At 52.8% G+C, this 19534-nt stretch overlaps 1 protein-coding gene across 1 annotated transcript; it reads right to left on the bottom strand.

The window, feature by feature from the left end:
* Positions 1–1817: 1817 nt before the first annotated feature.
* TAF5 (TATA-box binding protein associated factor 5) lies at positions 1818–17850 on the bottom strand. Its single transcript, XM_061549210.1, is given in 15 exon segments — positions 1818–3245; positions 3247–3290; positions 4508–4568; positions 5841–5957; positions 6532–6709; positions 7411–7575; positions 8092–8221; positions 9065–9185; positions 10852–10987; positions 11662–11831; positions 12561–12707; positions 13145–13283; positions 14101–14281; positions 15221–15572; positions 17625–17850. Coding segments are annotated over 15 exon segments (2322 nt in total). The 5' UTR covers positions 17835–17850; the 3' UTR covers positions 1818–3074.
* Positions 17851–19534: the final 1684 nt, after the last annotated feature.

Raw genomic sequence — 19534 nt, 5'->3', positions numbered from 1 at the left:
GCACGGGGTGACCAATACGGTCTGAATTGGTCTGTAATAAGGTCTGAATTGGTGTGTAATAAGGGAGGGCACTGATAAAGGGTTGACAGGTATGTTAGTTATGTTACAGTAAACTGCTTTCTGACAAACTTAACTTGACAATTTTCCTCACACACAAAACTTTAACACAAAATACTCGACGGGCAAATCCGAGGTATCACTAAAAGCGAGGTAACGCGTTTCATTCAGTACCGTGACAAAGTAAACAAGTGCTAGTATTGTTCAAAAGAAAGACCGAACTTCCCAAAACGGTTTTCTAAATAAAGGTTTTGATAAAATAAAATATCGTTATTTAAAAAGCAGAACCAAATATGAATGCCACGCAGCCCCATCTCTTTGGTAGTTCATCATCTTCATTTTGATTCACTATCAATGGCTCTCCCAGGTATGAATCCTATTTATGCTCGGCAATTATGGATGCGATTTACCATGGAAGTACAATCCGGGGTTATGTTGACGTGTGCGTGTGGAATTTCACACCGATATATTTACACCATTGTACCCTTCCTACAGGTAAAACATCTCACTTGATCAAGGTGCGTGCGCCAAACTTGTTATGGGTAATGTCACACAATTCACAGCTCATTGTTGACAAAAATTATGAAGGCCCTATCCACGCAGTTGTCGATAACAGGCCACTTGCTTGACCACACGTGACCACGCTGGGACGTTGCCGTTCGATTCACAACGCTCGATAATGTTATCTGTGCCTTGGAATCAAACCGTGCTAACCACCGCGCGACATTCATATTCACAATGCCCGGGAACGGCTCACACTGCAAGTTGGCAAGACAAGCGGCTAACAGCAATGGGATTTGCGCGAAGGTTCGAGTGTCACGTTTACACATCCCGTTTTGGCAGGCGCGCGGTAGGTTTTCTCCAGTGCTCCGGGTTCCTCCCGTGCGAAGGCAAACAACTTTGGCAAAAAAACCACTAACCCAAATGCAGGTCCCTCTTGAAAAAAGTCTTGTAACCAAGCAAGGGGTTTGGCTGGGTTAAGGGATCATTTCGTTCACCAGACACGGAGGAAGGCAACGCACGCAGCTTTACTAATGTTTTTTTTAATAAAGTTTGTACAAAATTTCACACAGTCAAGTACTGGCCAGGGAATACGTACAATGGAAATATCTAAGGGGGTGGAGGGTCTTATTAAAAAAACCATTATAGAAATATAAATAAAAACTAAACAAGACAGGGTATTTGCATAGCATGTTGCCTATGGTGTGAACATATTTTTTTACACCTTTATCCAGGCAAGGTCACACCCAATTACCTCTATTACGGAGGAGACACTGGACACAGAAACTGATCAGCCCGAATCAATCCACTGGGGGATGACGACCACCCTAAGCCGTCAAAATCTCACGTGGTCTCGCTATCCAATAATCCATTTAGTTCCTTCCACGAGCCTACTCCATCGCTCCATCTTGGCAGCAGTTGACGCTACCACCGGCCATCATTCGTCTGAGTGACGCGTCCTGCCCAAGCCACTTACCTTTATTAAGTCAGAATGACACTGTAGCTACGCTACAACACTTTCGTACTTAAATAAATTGTGGAATTAATTTTTTAAATGAGCTACGACACCAGCACAGTATGCCATTCTTTTTCCAACAATGATGGGTTTCTCTTGATCGACGTCCACATTACAGCGGACGACAAATTCCCTGCAGAAATTTTCCCGGACGGCAGTGATAATCCAATGGTCAACTCCAAATGTCAAACTGATGACGGACGCTTGTGTTGCGCCCGAAACGTCGTGATTTATTTTATTTTAATTTTATACCTACGTGACTTTACCGAGAGAACCAAAGAGTATGGTGCGCCGTGCGGTGCGTGTACCGAATGCGTTTGGTGCGCTGTGTACTTCATGTGCCGGGCGACCCGTATACAACATGCGTGCCCTCTGGATGCAACGTGTCGCACGCTATGCAGTCCGATTTGTGCAATGTAGAGTTCTCCAATTTGTATTTACATTTGGGTCACAATAACACGAGCTTGTGCTGGTGGGCCACTTTCTATCAGTCACCGTGACATGACCATCTCTGCTAAGCTCTACTGCCTGTCCTCCAGGTCTCTCATCTCTCCTTTTTGTGTTCATCTTAACTTTTCATCTTAACTTTCATCTCACTCGTATTTCTCTTGTCTACAGCTCTCTCTCTCTCTCGTTCAGTTGTTGTTCATCTCACTAATCTGTACTGCTCGTCCAGAGCACTCATCTCTGTTTCTCTTTCAGCTCACTAATCTGTTCTGATCGTTTTGTGTCCACGGGCCATAGTTTGGCAGGCAAATCAAAGAGCATTCACAGTCCACATCTGGCCCATAGGTAGCTAGTTGAAGAGACATAGCAGTTGGCAGTGCCCTATGTATGCGACAGTGAACTCTCCACTATACGGGCTGCCGTTTAACCGAACTTGCAAAGATAATCTTTACACACGCGCGCGCTGGGTGCTACTGGCTGCTCCTGGTTGCTCCTCACCCGTTGCGGCTCAGTGACTTGGTGCCGACCGTGACAGCGCACATGTCCAGAAGCATGCCGGTTACTTTAACCAGCGTAAAAAACAACACGAAACATTCTACACGTATTCACCACCATTCTACATGGGTAAGCAACAAACACGTTTTAATCGCCTGACTTGTGTATACTTTGCATTGTGTGGTATTATTTATCTGGGCCACCCCTCTCCCCAATTACCCTGGATAATCCTGCACTGCACGATTCTGTGCACTGCACACGCATCGTGTGTTGCACGTATGCCGAAATTATTTCGCACCGCACGTAGCCAACCGTGTTAGTCGGAGGTGTGGGGGAGGAGCACGACAACAAACTGTGTAATAAACACGCCCTGTGAGGTTCACCACCTGTGCTCTCTGTAACCTATCTTCGGGACGTTACGTCTTGCACTGCGATACCTGCGTACCCGCACGCGCTCTGCAGAACGAACGCGCGTACCGCCCGCCCGCTCAATCCACGCGTACCGCGTCCCGCATCGCTACGGCCCCCCCCCCGCCACCCACCCGCCGGTGGCGACGGCTCAGGGCGTGAACGCGCCGCACGCAAGCAGCAGGTTGCGGCGCGTGAAGTGCAGGTGCGCCACGGGCGTGCTCTTGGTGAAGTGCGCGCCCAGCGTCAGGTCGGCCGCGTGCTCCGCGGGCGGCGAGTGCAGCGACGCCGACACGAAGTCGTCGGGGTCCAGCTCGTCGACAGGCCCGCGTCACGTCCCACAGGCGCACGCAGCAGTCCGCTCCGCCTGTGCGCGACCGCGACCGCAAAAAAAAGGTCACAATGACGACAGCCACGGTCAGATCTTTATTTACACTGGAGGAATCCGACGGGCTATACAAGCTATTTTTCATAGATGTTCAGTCGGCACACGGGGTCAGAGAGGAAGTGATGGACTTGCTCCTCTCATCCATTGCGTGCGATTGTTCTTCACTGTCTCCTACCCCACCGGCACCAACCAGCGTGGTGATGCGTGGTCCACTGGCATACAAAGCCCTCATCCAGCAGTAGAATGACAAAAGGGGATCGACATGTTCGTGTCCAGATTAGAATTTGGAAGGAACACAGGTGGATAAGAGCCCAAGATGTACAGATAGCATTATACAGGGATGAGAACTGAGATCAGCAATGTCAGTGAAGGCCAAATTTCTACAATGACAAACTGCACTCACTGTACATGCGACCTCCAGCTGGGTTATATTCAATTACTCCTTTTATCTGTTCAATTACTCGACCGGTCGGATGACAGGAAAACTGTTTGAAAACTATCGCCTCTGTTCCCACGTGTGGCTGCTAGGTGAGAGGTGACGGGGGCGCTTGGTGACATTGCCACAGATGAGCCACAACACCTCGCTGATCTCGTCAAGGAGCATAAACCATCATCACGCGAACTCCGCTCATCCTCGCAGCAGCAGCAGCGGATTTTGGCTAGCCATCAAACAAAGACGGTGGTCACCGCAACATCGCACGCTTTCAGATTCGCTTCTGCGGCCTTCCTTCCGATATTAGGAAGCCACTGGAGCTATTTCACTTTTAAATTTAGATTGAAAACTTTTCCTTAGAACTGCTTTTTGTGTTTAGTTTGTTATCCTTTCCCCGCACCTCCGATTAGCAAGGTTGGCTATGTCCGGTGCTATTAGAAGTCCAACATGCACAGGTACATCATAAACCATGGCACGCCAGGCAGAGCTTTTAGGAGTTTTTCAGCCTCCAGAGGCACCATGTCGAGGTGGCTGCCAACCTTAAAGGGGCCCGAGTAATTGACCCCCAAAAAGTCTAATAAAATGTTGAGTTTATTAATCGACTAATCATTCGAGCAATAACGAGAACCCAGAATAGCTTTCTGTGGTTGACTCCGAACGTGGCCATTGAACCAACTGCTTCAATTAGCACGGTTGGCCATGTACGGTGCAAAAGAAGTAAAAAATACACGCATACAATGCACAAGAGGGTACTGCCACTCACCTGAAGCGAGCACCTCCCCGTCGCGGCTGAACTTCAGCGTGTACACGGTGTCCGTGTGACCCTAACAACACACACGCACAGGACGCTCCTTATAGCAAACGCGCAACTGTTTGGGAACACCGACCTGAAAGGCAAAGACGAAACAGAGAAGATAGATCACGCAGATTCGTACTTTCCGGAGCAACTTTTGGGCGTGCGCTTATCCTTGTTAAGTATTTAATGAGCGATATTACCATTACCTCCCGGAGCTGCACAAAATGATGTCACTTGGCGCACGATGTGTGACGTCGTGAGATGATGTCACGCAAACGTCAGGGGGAAGTGAGGCACACGCATGGCGGGTGACCTCATTGCCTCGGCCGGGAATACTTATAGATTTAGCACTAGTTTTTTTTTTATCACCAAGTTTTCATCAAACCTCTGATCAATTTGTCCCAATTTCTCCAGGGTATTAGCAACACAAATTTTGAACTAAATTTAACTTCGGATCATCTTGAAAGAGTTATTGTGAGCCCGTGTTACAGACGAAGAAAATAATGAAAGTGCGCAAAGAAGCATGGAGAGATGTGTGCTTGGAATTACACCGAGAGACAAAGACGGGAACACATGGATTTCAGAACATACGTAGAACAAGGATATAATGGGAAAAGTTTATGGCTACAGTACTAAGAACACATTCCTGCGGAGGGAGCTGGTAGGAACGTTGGGTTGCTCGGTCAACGGGCAGGGTCAATGGCGGCGTGGTGTATTCCGCAAATATGGCCGACTGTGAGGGCGGGCACAAGCCGGCGTGAGTAGGTGAAACGTTGAGTTTTATAAGGGCACCACGGGGTGACCAGCCCCTCCCCACCCAGCCCCACCCCCCACCCTCCCCACCCAGCCCCTCCCCACCTTCCCCTCCCCACCCAGCCCCTCCCCACCCAGCCCCTCTCCACCCAGCCCCACCCCTCCCATTTTTGGATGCACGACGGACGGACACAATAATCCCCTGTGGGCTGGTGGAACCAGGGGGTTCCTACCAGTAAAAGTGTATTTGGGGAGATCACATCACGAGAAGCCGGCGGATGATGGGAGGGAAGGCGCCCGAGACAACAAATCACTGGGGAGATGCGACGACGGATATCAGCTCATGTGATGGAGCTCGGGGGCGGCTTGTTACATCATAGGATCATAACAGCCGGAGACACTTTGGGGAAGCCGTCACCCAGCGGTAGATTCTTCGTGGCTGATAAATGGTATTCACGGATGGGTGAGCTAATGGGATTCGCGAACGCTAAATCACTGCGGGTAAGAGGAACGCGACGGGAGGATGAAAGTGAACGCGCTGGGGAACCTTGAGCTCGGCAATGGGGAGTCCATGCGCGATGTCCCACAGCAACACTCGGCTGTCGGCGCCACCTGACGCCAGGAATCGCCCGTTTGGCGAAAATGCCACACAGTGGACGGAGCCCTGAGGCACACACGGCAACACCATCGTCGACATCGTCGTCAGCATCGTTGTCATCATGATCATCCCGCACACCATCGGCACGATCGTCACCGTCGTCGTTATTGCAATTATAGTTGAAATCATCACAGGCATAATCGCCATAACGGTGACAATCACCAGCACTATAAACATCACCATCATCACAAACATCAGCATGGTTCGCTCGTGCGGTGGGAAAAAAGTTCAAACATACAAACATCAACATTATCAATGATATGTGTACATCATCAGTTTTCATTGCGATTCAGAATTGAAAAAAAAACTCAAGTAACTTTATCGGTATCGAGGCTCCCACAAGGCCGTGCGTAAAAGGGCGTGTGGCATTGTTTGGTGCCAGCTATCGTAGAGTGCGGTTGTGTCGCTACGGTTCTCTGCGGTGACGTCTTTAAAAAACAACGGCACTACTACGCCTCCCTAAATAAAATGAACGCAGAGCCGCTCCCACGTTCCGCGATTCGGCGGTGAACGGGAACCCCCTCTCAGAAATCGTCTCGCGACGGCAAAAGGATCAAACTCTCTCGCGCGCGCGCTGCACCTTGTGTCCCGTGAGTGTGCGCACGCAGGCCCCGTTCAGGACGTCCCACACGCGCACCGAGCGGTCCGCCGAGCCCGTGGCCACGTAGTTGGAGTTGGGGTGGAAGCAGGCGCACGTGACGTCGCTGAGGTGGCCCGCGAACACGCGCACCGCCTGGTGGTGGTCCATCACCCACAGCCTGCGCCGGCGGTCACATCGCCAACAGGAGGGCACGACGAGCAACGGCGTCAGCGGTGTCGCCGGCTTCACCACCCCACAACTCCCCCCTGAGCATACCCTGGAACTTGTTGCTGCTGCTGCTGCCCTGGTGACATTTGTTCCTGGGGATTGTTGTTGGTGGATCCTGGTCACTTCCTGACAGGGGCAGTGCTGTGTTGTTGTTTTCCCTCCTCCCCCATGTTTCCCTCTCCTGTCCTGACCCCACTTCCCCCCTTTTAGACCATAATATATTTATTTCTCATTTTGTAATGCATCTCTAAACATATGACTGGATCACCATCACCACTACAACCTTGATCACTATCAGTCTTGTCAATGTCACAAACATAACTATAACCACCTCTATGTACATATGTTGAACTTCTTTCGCACAGTACGTAGAGAACCGCCATCATCGGGGGTGCTGGTGAGGAACTAAACAAAAAAAGTAGTCTCAAATAAAATCGTATTCAATCTAGACGATGATTTAAGAGTGCACAGCTCCAGTGGCTTCCTAATATCGGAAGAGCGTTCCAGACGGCCGCAGAAGCGCACCTACACCACAACCATAAACAACACCGCCAAAAAGGTTTCCAACGCTGCAAAATCAATAACGCCACCATCACCAGCACATGCTAGCAGTCTCGACCGATCACGGTGGCTGGCAGACGTTAGCCGTACCGTGCGGTGCGGTCATGCCCGGCCGACACGAAGTAGTGTCCGTGCGGGGAGAAGGAGGCGTGCCAGACAGGCCAGATGTGTCCCCGGTACGCTACAAGACACGTGAAAGTGTGGAGCGACCACACGCGCACCGTGCCGTCTTCGGAGGAGGACAACAGCCATGCCCTGCACGCACACACATACCATGCTGATGTTTACACAGTTTAACACGTAGGTTTTCGCGACCAATATCATCCATAATACAGGTTTCTTTTTGGGGGGGGGGTAGATTGCATACACATGTACACATACAAACACACACACACACAAGCATAGAAAAAACAGATGTACAGACACACAGACATACACTGACACAGACCAACACAGAGACACATGCACATTCAGACAACAACAATAATCGCCATTTGCCACGGAGTGGCGGTAACAGACACACACACCGGGCACACAGGTAAAGATGCACACACAGCCACAGAGAAACAGCACAGCTCCGAGGCTCGATGTATCCGACACTGGCCATTGTGAGCCGGCGGTGCGTTTGACGTCTGGGGGGGGTCGTGAGCGAGTGAGCGAGTGAGCGAGTGAGCGAGTGAGCGCGTGAGCGCGTGAGCGAGTGAGCGCGTGAGCGAGTGAGCGCGTGAGCGCGTGAGCGAGTGAGCGAGTGAGCGCGTGAGCGTGCCGCACCTCTCGGGGCTGAAGCTGGTGGAGAAGACGGGTCCCCCGTGGCCGAGCAGCAGCTTCGAGTCGCTCGTCGTGCGATCGTCCATGATCCGCTCCATCACGTCGTCTGCCTCCTTGTCGATGAGGACCAATTCTGCGAGATGCACGCACACGCACTAAGTGGCGGTGATGTCACCACGGCGCTTGTGCAGGGTAGGAGCACGTTCAGGCAACGTGAAGTGTCAAACGCCCGCTGGCATGAGGTCATGGGGCAGACTCAGCAGGTGCCATGGGTCGACTGACTGAGATGATTGGCCGATTCACCAGCTGTGCACCCTACTGTGCCAACAAACGCACACACACACAGTCACACGTATATACAAAGAACCCCCCGTATAGCCTTAACAGACTGTTGGGTTGGGCAGGTGCTGTGCCTGGCCACCTTTGTCTTCCCAATGCTGATGAAAGCCCACTGCATCAGGTGTTCAGATAATTGTCACTGGTATTGGGTGTGAACGGGAATCGATCGCGGGTCACCGGGTTCGTAGCGCAGCACGCCAACCACTACACAACCACTACACGCACACAAAGATCTCTCATATAGCCCTAAGCAGACCCTTGGGGCAAGTGTTTTTAGCAATCACCCATGAAGACCGGCATGGCACATCAACAAAAAAAACCCCGTATAGCCTTACCAGACTGTAGGGGAAAGTGCTGTTAGCGAGCACCTATAAAGGCCGGCACGTTATACGAGGGGGTGGGTGGCCAGCACCACGCCCGGCCGCCTTTGTCTCCCCAGTGGCGATGTTTGCACACCGCACAAGGTACTTATTTGAGGCCGAGTCCACCTAGGGGAGACCCAGGACCGGTTCAGATATTCGTCACCAATGTTGGCCGTGAGCGGGAATCGAACTCCGGTCGCCGGGTTCGTAGCGCTGACCGTTGCACCGCCGCTCCCCACACACGACGCACCAACACCGACACACGCGTGTGTTACCGCTGGATGGTTTGATGCAGCGCAGCTTCTTCGGCGTGAGGCTCCACACCCGCACGGTGGAGTCGGAAAAGCCGGCAGCGACGAGGCTCGAGTCATCAGAAATGTCGCAGCAGGACAGGCCCTGGAGGAGCGGCAACGAAGTGCGGCCCCAGTGACGCTCACTCGTGCACACGATTGGCAAACCGGTAGCGTACACGACCGTAAAAAAAAAAAACACTCGGATGTGCGAGTGAACTTTATTGCAAATGCATCGGATTCCTCCGGGACGAATAAAGATTGTGATATTTTGTTTAAGCAGGTGAGAACTCACGAGGCCAGGAGAGTCTCCGTGACCTGGGGCATTGGCGTGGGGGGGAGGGGGGTCAGGATTACCACCCCAATTTTCAGTAGGTCATTTTCAAATATAGTGGCCCACTCTTGCGCGAGTGACGTGATGCTATCTTTAACAATCGCCGTTTTTAAAACGGCAATCACAACCGCATCAATCAGGGCGGCCGCTGAATTCAAACGGAGAGCCTCCACCAGGGGCGATGGAGGCGCTACTGCCGGGCCAAGTCACCACCTTAATCCGGCATGGGCGATGGAGGCGCTACTGCCGGGCGGTGGCCGCGTAGCTCAGGGGTAAGAGGAGACTGAGCCAGCGCTGATGAAATCCCGGGGTTTCTGATGCGTATCGAATCTACCTAAATGTAACGATAGCATTTCATTTGCATACAAATCCATGTAAACCACCAAATAACCCATTCTTAAGTTCACGAGGCTGTGTAGACATGAATGAGCGTAACAATCCTCCCGCATTCTCATTGATGACGAGCAGACTTATTAACATTTTCGTCGGTAATTATCGCCAGAACACCCTGCACCGTTTACGAGCTATAGCTCTGTGAGCTTTAACAACAAATGTTGTTAAAGCTCTTTCAAATGAGAGAAGGTTGCAGTATTTTTGGAATAAAAATTAACCTAGTAATGAAAAGCAGCAAACCAATGAGCCTTTATAAGAAACCATTTAATCGACACATTATCTGCTATGATAGAGCAAAATCATTGACATTGACAAATAAAATGGAACCAAATAGTAAAGCGTCCACACAGGTGGGCAGATGCAAGCCGCGGAATTACACCGAGACAGAAAGAGGAACACACGGATTAGACGACAAACGCAAAACTGCTCACAGAATATTGACTCTGAAGTATTGGGCTGCGGCAGCATACGTCGCGAGAACCACTCCCTGATGGTCGGTGGACGAGATGAACGCCAGAGTGGCGGCCAGAGGAGGGAACCCGCCACAGAGAGGACATCAAGTACGAAGATGCGGCGGTGAAATCAGCCGTTGTGCAAGGAGGCGAGACGGATTGTTACGTGTGTGTGTATGTTGTGTGTGTGTATGTTGTGTGTGTGTATGTTGTAGGTGTGTATGTTGTGTGTGTGTGTATGTTGTGTGTGTGTGTATGTATGTTGTGTGTGTGTGTATGTTGTATGTGTGTGTATGTTGTAGGTGTGTGTGTGTATGTTGTAGGTGTGTGTGTGTATGTTGTGTGTGTGTATGTTGTGTGTGTGTATGTTGTGTGTGTATGTTGTGTGTGTATGTTGTGTGTGTGTATGTTATGTGTGTGTGTATGTTGTGTGTGTATGTTGAACATCTTTCGCACCGCACGCAGCCAATCGTGCTAATCAGAGCAAGTTGCGAGGGAAGGACGACGAAACCAAACGCGTAGCTGGATGGTGAGAGATCGCGACAGGCTTGGGAAGGCCTCCATCGACAATGGCCGAGACTGACACAACCCACCTGGTAGGCGTTGAGGAAGGTGTAGAGGCAGATGGAGGGCAGGCAGTCAGGGCCCAGGCGTACCCGCTTCATGCTCTCCTTGAGAGCGATCACCTTGTCCAGCTTGTCCGAGTCCTTCAGCTCGGGCAACGGAATCCTTGAGGTGGTCGCGGGGAGGGAGAGACAAGGGATATGAAAGACGTGCATCGTGATTACGTCATCACCATCATCCTCACTTTGCTTTTTGTGTGTTAGTTTGTTGTCCTTCCCCCGCACCTCCGATTAGCACGGTTGGCTACGTAAGGTGCAATAGAAGTTCAACATGCATACATAATTACTGTAAAAATTATCGTCATTCTTGTCGTAACAATCACCACTATTGTCATCGCAGCCACATTCACAACCATCGTGTGTGTACTGTGCGTACTGTCTGTACTGTGTGTGTGTACTGTGCGTACTGTCTGTACTATGTGTGTGTACTGTGCGTAATGTCTGTACTGTGTGTACTGTGCGTACTGTATGTGTGTACTGTGCGTACTGTCTGTACTATGTGTGTGTACTGTGCGTACTGTGTGTGTACTGTGCGTACTGTCTGTACTGTGTGTGTATGTACTGTCTGTACTGTGTGCTCTACTTGGCAGGCAGCTGTCTCCTTGTGCGGTTTCGCTCGGTCCCTTTCTTGGAACGCATCTACTACTACCACCACCGCCGCCACGTAGAGCGAGGGAAACCTGTACTCCGGAAGCCGCCCACTGGCTCGCCAGCGTCGACATCGCCACGTAAGCGTCGCCCATCAACTCCCTGCCACTTGGAAGTCTTCGAAACACTCACCGAGTGATGGGGGGGGCATTCGGGTCCTGTTTTTTGCTCTTCCCGGCCGTCGCTTCCTTCTTCGACTTCTTCTTCTTGGGCCGCCCCTCTTCACCCTCCCCTGCCCCCTCCTCATCCTCGTCGTCCGGAGGGACTTCTAGCTCCGGCTCCTTGAGCAGCCCGTAGTAAACCTGCGAGCGCGGACACGGCATCGCCCCCGGTCACCGTGACCGCACTCCTGAACCGTCTGCGGCAGGGGTAAGGGGGGGGGGCGACTGGGGGTCTCTTGGGATGGATAGGGCCCACGGCTTCATTTTGGACGGCTCGTGACCACGCGAGGGGGACGTGGGTGGGCCTTGGTGATGTCGTCAGCGGCAAAAGGCGTTGTCACACTGGGTGTGGCCGCCATGGTGGCGAGATGTTAACTACTTCGCCTGGTATGCAGGAGGTCGTGGGTTCGATCCCGACCCCGATGCCTGCTGTATATTTGGAGTTTGCATGTCTCTCTCTCTCCCTGTGGTCGTGTGGGTTTTTCTCCGGGTCCTCTGATTTTAGTATTTTGCTGCTATGAATTTGACCGTGATAAGCCTCTTTTTTGAGCCATCAATCGTGGCCAGGTAGCTTCCGAAAAAGAGCTACAGAGCTCGGTGGGCCTTACCTGGTAAAATTAAACAAATTGTTTAGTTTATAGTTAAGTTTAGGGGGGGGGGGGTTTCCTGCCTTTAGGTGGCAGGATTTTGAAATAAAGAATTTTCATCAGGGCTCGAGTAATACTATTACTTCCTATTCTTATTAGGTGGGGGGGGGGGGGGGGAATGTCTTGAAACGCATCAGCCGAGCGTTATTATAATCGGCTAAACGGTCCTTGAGGATGTGACGTGGCCCTAAACGGTGCCAGGTGGCCGTCGTGGTGCAAGCACCTTGGACTTGTTGGCGTGACGCGGCGCCTCGCCCCCCATGGCGCCCGAGGTGAGCGCCACCTGCGCGGCGGTGCGGGGCGCGCCGTCGTACACGTCCACGTACACGTGCTCCTGCGTGATGAGCGATGCTCGCGACGTGGGGCGCTCCTGCGAACCAGAGGCAGCAACTGTTAGCAACCATAACCCGAAAGCTACCACGTCCGCGAGATGCCCTCACAAACGCACAGCCACGACAAGCCGACGCAAAGCCACACACCAGCAACCAGACGTGGAGTAACAGCCAAAACCATTGTGCCACGCACAACTGTCGCATGCCCGACCGCCTTTGTCTCCCTAGCGGCAATGCACAAGGTACTCATTTGAGGCTGAGTCGACCTATGGGACGCCCAGGACCGGTTCAGATAATCGTCATTAGTGTTAACCGTGAGCGGGAATCGAACTCGAGTCGTAGGGTTCGTAGCACGGCACGCTAACCACTGCGCCACATATCCACGCAGCAACAACAACAACTGCCGTTCGCCACTATGTGACGGTGACGTCACCACGGCGCCTGTGCCAGGCGATGCGCACGCACACAGACACACCTGCAGGTGTCTGCGCAGGCCGGCATAGCTGTCGCGAGCCATGCGAACCACGAACTTGCCGGTGCGGAACGAGGAGAGCAGCGCCGAGCTGGTGTCCCCACGCAGCAAGTGCTGCCTCTTCGACAGTCCGGACAGCACCCTGTGCAGTGCAGGGAGGCCGCATGGTGAAGGTGGAGCGGTGCGGTGCAGTGCGGCCTTGTGCTGTGCAGTTTGGTCATGTACGGTGTGCGTGGCCAGTGTAAAGCAGTGTGGTGCGGGTGAGCGTCGTTGCGCAATGCAGTGTGGTGCTGCATAGTGTATGGTAGTGCAATGCGGTGTATTGTAGTGCAGTGTGGTGATGCATGATACAGCGCAGTGCTAACGTGATGTAGTGAAGAGCAGTGATGTATGCTGCAAGTGACCATGGTGTGTGCTGTGCAATATGTTGCAACGGGTGCAGCACAGTGCTAACTAATGATGCAGTGGAGTTCAGCTCGGATTAATGGTGCAGTGAAGTACAGCTGGCATAGTGCCATGCAGCATGGTGCAGCACAAATACAATGCATTCAATGCAATGCCGAGCGAATGGCAGGTGCAGTTCAATGCGGGTGGTGCAGTTCAGTGCAGGCGAGCAGTGCAGAGAAATTCAGTGCGTTGTCAGCGGCGCAGTTCAGTGCAGGAGAGCGGTGCAGTGTTGTGCAGTGTAGTGCAGCGCGGCTGCCGGGGCAGTGCGATGCGGGACGACGCGTTGCCTCGAGTGCGGTGCTGTTGAGTGCAGTAGCTCAGTGCAATGCGACTGGGCTTGTATCGTGTGCGGTGCTGTTGAGTGCAGTCGTGCGGTGCAATACGACTGAGTGTGTATTGTGCGCGCAGCTGTTCAAGTTGCTGGCGCAGTGCAACGCGGTGAAGTTAGTTTAGCGCAGGTGGGCGTTGCCATGCCGGCGGCAGTGCGGTGGTGCCGTGCCGGCGATGCTCACCTCAGGTCGTCCTGGTAGCAGGGCTCCTGGTCGCCGTTGAAGAGGGTGAAGAATGCCTTGGCCTCGGCCTCATGCTCGTGATAAACGAGCTCCAGGTACATGTGCAGGAAGAGCGGGTACAGGAGGCCCGCCAGCTCCGCTTTGTGACAGTCCAGGCTCGACTCCACAAAACGCTTCATCTCTGCTCCCCCGGGCGGGGTGGGGGGATCAAGCGAAGAGCCAGAGAAGCACGTTGAAGGAGCGAGGATGCACGTTCGAGGTGCAAGGGGCAACACGCATGATATCCATGGATTATGGAAGCATGTGCTTGTCTTCAGGAGTATTTAATGAGCGGTAGGGAAGCTGATTGGTAGCTGTCAAAGCACAATTTCACATGATATTTGCAAATACTTTTTGCACTGGTTTGTGTCTCCACGTTTTGGGCAAATATTCAACCAATTTAGCTAGTTTTCAATCAGGTAAGTCCCGAATAGCAACACAACCTTTAACTACTTTGGTTCATATTAGATCATCTTCAGGAGTTATAATGCCACCAAGTTACAGACGGGACAAAGCTAAAGCATAAATGCTAGATTGGAAAGCAATGCGTGTGGAATGATTCTCCCATTCAAGAGTAAAATTAGAGGAAAGAGGCAGAAGAGTGTGGGGGAGGGAAGGAGATTAGAGATAAATGAGAGGGGAGAGGTAGGACATCATTGGGAAGGGAATGGGGTTCAGGAGAGACGTAGAAGAATGCATCGAGTCGAGCACAGTGAGATAACAGGGAGGAAGTCGACGAGCAGGTGGAGGGCAGGAGAGATGAGAGATGAGAGGGGAGAGATGAGAGGGGAGAGATGAGAGGGGAGAGATGAGAGGGGAGAGATGAGAGGGGAGAGATGAGAGGGGAGAGATGAGAGGGGAGAGATGAGAGATGAGAGGGGAGAGATGAGAGGGGAGAGATGAGAGATGAGAGGGGAGAGATGAAAGGGGAGAGATGAGAGATGAGAGGGAGGCAAGGGTGCACCCATGGGGGATATCAAAGACGGTGAGAGTGTGATCTTGAAATCTATGCAGGAGTACCAGAATGCGAGTGCAACAGAGGAGAACTACACTCTCTCGTGGGCGGCAGGGGTAACCGTACCGGTGTAGTCGTCGTGGTAACGTGCCGCCTCGCCCGCCTGCTTGTACGCCGACAGGAGCGAGCTGACGTCCGCCGACGTGGCCCTGCTGCTGCTGCTGCCCGCGGCCCCTGCGTCTTTGGAGGCTGCGGCGGAGGCAGTCCCCCCGGGGGTCACGAGGCCAGGGTCGCTCGCGACGCACGCCTCGCGACGCAACGTCTCCACCGAGTCGTGAAGGCCACTCCTCTGCAGGAACTCCAGCACCGCCGCAAGGGCCTTGCGGTCCAGCACGGAGGAGGAAGATGACGACGGTGGTGGTGGTGGCGCTGGTGGGACGACACCACCACCACCACTGCTACCACCGCCTCCTTCGCCCTAGGCAAAGACAAAGATCCCCGCGGCATGTTGCTTTATGCTGTAGACTGAACTGCTTGTGTAAACACATGCATATATAAGATAAAATGTGATTCCGGCGGCTACAAATGCATAAAATGTCCTATTATCTTAAAATAAAGACTCAACACATTCATCAAGAATGATGGCTTTATAACAAAAATATATAAGCCACGTTTTGGCCAAAGAACCTTCTTCATAGGACATAGAGAGGCCAAACAGATAGAGTGGATGAGTTGGCGACTGCACTATCCACCATAGGCCCTGCTTTATTCACACATGCCTGTCGGGCATTTATCCACGAAGTACAGTGTTACGATTTCCCATGCTACAATTGCGACACTGAACATTGGCCTAATATTATGTACGTGGTATCTATACGCGAATATGTTTGGTCTTCACAGGATCAGCTGGCTGTATATGTCATAGTCTGGACGCCTTTTGTTGATCGGTTAAGGGTTCGATCATTCCACCCCGTGTGGATATTTCCGTCCGTCAATTTCATCGCAGTCCACGTTCCTGATCCAAGTCACAGCAGGCAATATGCTAATTAATTAACAATATGCAATCAACTTTCATCTTGAGGCACTTTGGCACGTTGACTGTCACTCGGTTTCTCTGGATGCCTTTAAAAACAGACTGTAGGGGCAAGTGCTGTTAGCCAGCACCTATGAAGGCCGGAACGGTACACGAGGGGGTGGGTGGCCAGCACCACGCCCGACCGCCTTTGCCTCCCCCAGCGGCGATGTTTACACACCGCACCAGGTTCTCATTTGAGGCCGAGTCGACCTAAAAGAGGCCCAGGTACCGGTTCAGATAATCGTCGCCGGTGTTGGCCGTGAGCGGGAATCGAACCCGGGTGGCCAGGTTCGTAGCACGCTAACCGCCACACCACCGCTCCCCACATACAGCACAGACACACACGGGCACACACACAGACACACACACACTCAGAGACACTCACAGATAAACTCAGAGAGAAACACAGACACACACACACACTCAGAGACACTCACAGACAGAAACACACACACAGACACACACACACAGAGACACTCACAAAGACATACACAGCCACACACACACAGACACACACACAGCGAGGCACACACACAGACACACACACAGCCACACACACACAGAGACACACACACAGCCACACACACACACAGACACACACACAGCCACACACACACACAGACACACACACAGCCACACACACAGAGAGACACACACACACAGCCACACACACAGACACACACACAGCCACACACACAGACACACACACAGACACACACACAGAGACACACACACACACAGACAGACACACACACAGAGACACACACACACAGACACACACACACAGCCACACACACAGACACACACACAGACACACACACAGAGCCACACACACAGAGAGACACACACACACACAGACAGACACACACACAGACAGACACACACACAGAGACACACACACACAGACACACACACAGCCACACACACAGAGAGACACACACACACAGCCACACACACACAGAGACACACACACAGACACACACACAGCCACACACACAGAGACACACACACAGCCACACACACACAGAGACACACACACAGCCACACACACACACAGAGAGACACACACACAGACACACACACACACACGGACATAGAGAGAACCACGAGGGGCAGGTTTGGGGGCGACAGGTTTGGGGGGCTGCAGGTTTGGGGTGGGGGCTGCAGGTTTGGGGTGGGAGGCTGCAGGTTTGGGGGCTGCAGGTTTGGGGTGGGAGGCTGCAGGTTTGGGGGGCTGCAGGTTTGGGGTGGGGGCTGCAGGTTTGGGGGTGGGGGGCTGCAGGTTTGGGGGGCTGCAGGTTTGGGGTGGGGGCTGCAGGTTTGGGGTGGGGGCTGCAGGTTTGGGGGTGGGGGGCTGCAGGTTTGGGGGGCTGCAGGTTTGGGGGGCGGCGTCTGTCCAGCAGTGGAGCGAGCGCGGCCGCGGGTCGCGAAAGCGGTCACAACACTCGGGCCTACCTCGGAGGCGGCGCCCGAGTCTTTCCTGGACGCTTCGGCCGCCTCCGCCGCAGTCTCCTCCTCCTTCTCCGCGTCTCCCGTCTCCATCGCCACCTTCGCGCTGCCGTTGCTGCCGCCGCCACTGTTGTTGTTGTTGCCGCCGCCGTTGTTGTTGTTGTTGTTTTCCGTCAAGTCTCCGCGCTGCTGCTGCTGCTCTATCGGAGCCGCCATCGCGACCCGAGACTCTGGATGGAGAACCGAGGGAACCGGATCCCCCGCCGTGTGTCAAACGGAGGAACCGGATCCCATACAAACGAACAGCGAACCCCGGGTCCACGTGCTGTGTGGTAGCAGTAGCAGCAACACGTGCTGTGTGGTAGCAGCAGCAGCAGCAGCAACAGTAGCAGTAGCAACACGTGCTGTGTAGTAGCAGTAGCAGCAGCAACAGTAGCAGTAGCAGCAACACGTGCTGTGTAGCAGCAGCAGCAGCAGCAACGCGCGCTGTGTGGTAGCAGCAGCAGCAACAGTAGCAGTAGCAACACGTGCTGTGTGGTAGCAGCAGCAGCAACACGTGCTGTGTGGTAGCAGTAGCAGCAGCAACAGCAGCAGTAGCAACACGTGCTGTGTGGTAGCAGCAGCAGCAACACGTGCTGTGTGGTAGCAGTAGCAGCAGCAACAGCAGCAGTAGCAACACGTGCTGTGTGGTAGCAGCAGCAGCAACAGCAGCAACACGTGCTGTGTGGTAGCAGCAGCAGCAACAGCAGCAGTAGCAACACGTGCTGTGTGGTAGCAGCAGCAGCAACACGTGCTGTGTAGTAGAATCAGCAGCAGCAACAGTAGCAGTAGTAACACGTGCTGTGTGGTAGCAGCAGTAGCAACACGTGCTGTGGTAGCAGGCAACGTGCTGTGGTAGCAGCAGCAGCAACACGTGCTGTGTGGTAGCAGTAGCAGCAGCAACAGTAGCAGTAGTAACACGTGCTGTGTGGTAGCAGCAGCAACAGTAGCAGTAGTAACACGTGTTGTGTGGTAGCAGCAGCAACAGTAGCAGTAGTAACACGTGCTGTGTGGTAGCAGCAGCAACAGTAGCAGTAGTAACACGTGTTGTGTGGTAGCAGCAGCAGTAACAACACGTGCTGTGTGGTAGCAGCAGCAAGCAGCAGCAACACGTGCTGTGTGGTAGCAGCAGCAGCAGCAACACGTGCTGTGTGGTAGCAGCAGCAGCAACAGCAGCAGTAGCAACACGTGCTGTGTGGTAGCAGCAGCAACAGCAGCAGCAGCAACACGTGCTGTGTGGTAGCAGCAGCAGCAACAGCAGCAGTAGCAACACGTGCTGTGTGGTAGCAGCAGCAGCAACACGTGCTGTGTAGTAGAATCAGCAGCAGCAACAGTAGCAGTAGTAACACGTGCTGTGTGGTAGCAGCAGTAGCAACACGTGCTGTGGTAGCAGCAGCAGCAACACGTGCTGTGTAGTAGCGGCAGCAGCAACAGTAGTAGTAGTAACACGTGCTGTGTGGTAGCAGTAGCAGCAGCAACAGTAGCAGTAGTAACACGTGTTGTGTGGTAGCAGCAGCAGCAACACGTGCTGTGGTAGCAGCAGCAGCAACAGTAGCAGTAGCAACACGTGCTGTGTGGTAGCAGCAGCAGTAACACGTGCTGTGTGGTAGCAGTAGCAGCAGTAGCAACACGTGCTGTGTGGTAGCAATAGCAGCAGTAGCAACACGTGCTGTGTGGTGGCAGCAGTAGCAGCAGTAACACGTGCTGTGTGCTAGCAATAACAGCAACACGTGCTATATGGGGAGCGGTATATCGTAACTACACAATACAGGGTGCTTCACTCTCCAATAAGTATATTTAGTATACTGATGATACTATGTAGTTTATACTTTAGTTGTTTACGTGGTGGTTTAGTTACTGCAGCTACATACTATTAA

Source organism: Lethenteron reissneri, chromosome 2 (assembly GCF_015708825.2).
Source record: "Lethenteron reissneri isolate LAM-NWPU_2019-01 chromosome 2, ASM1570882v1, whole genome shotgun sequence".
In the NCBI taxonomy this organism is placed as follows: domain Eukaryota; kingdom Metazoa; phylum Chordata; class Hyperoartia; order Petromyzontiformes; family Petromyzontidae; genus Lethenteron; species Lethenteron reissneri.
The sequence above is the reverse complement of the archived record's forward strand: the minus strand, read 5'-3'. Positions and strand labels throughout refer to the sequence as shown.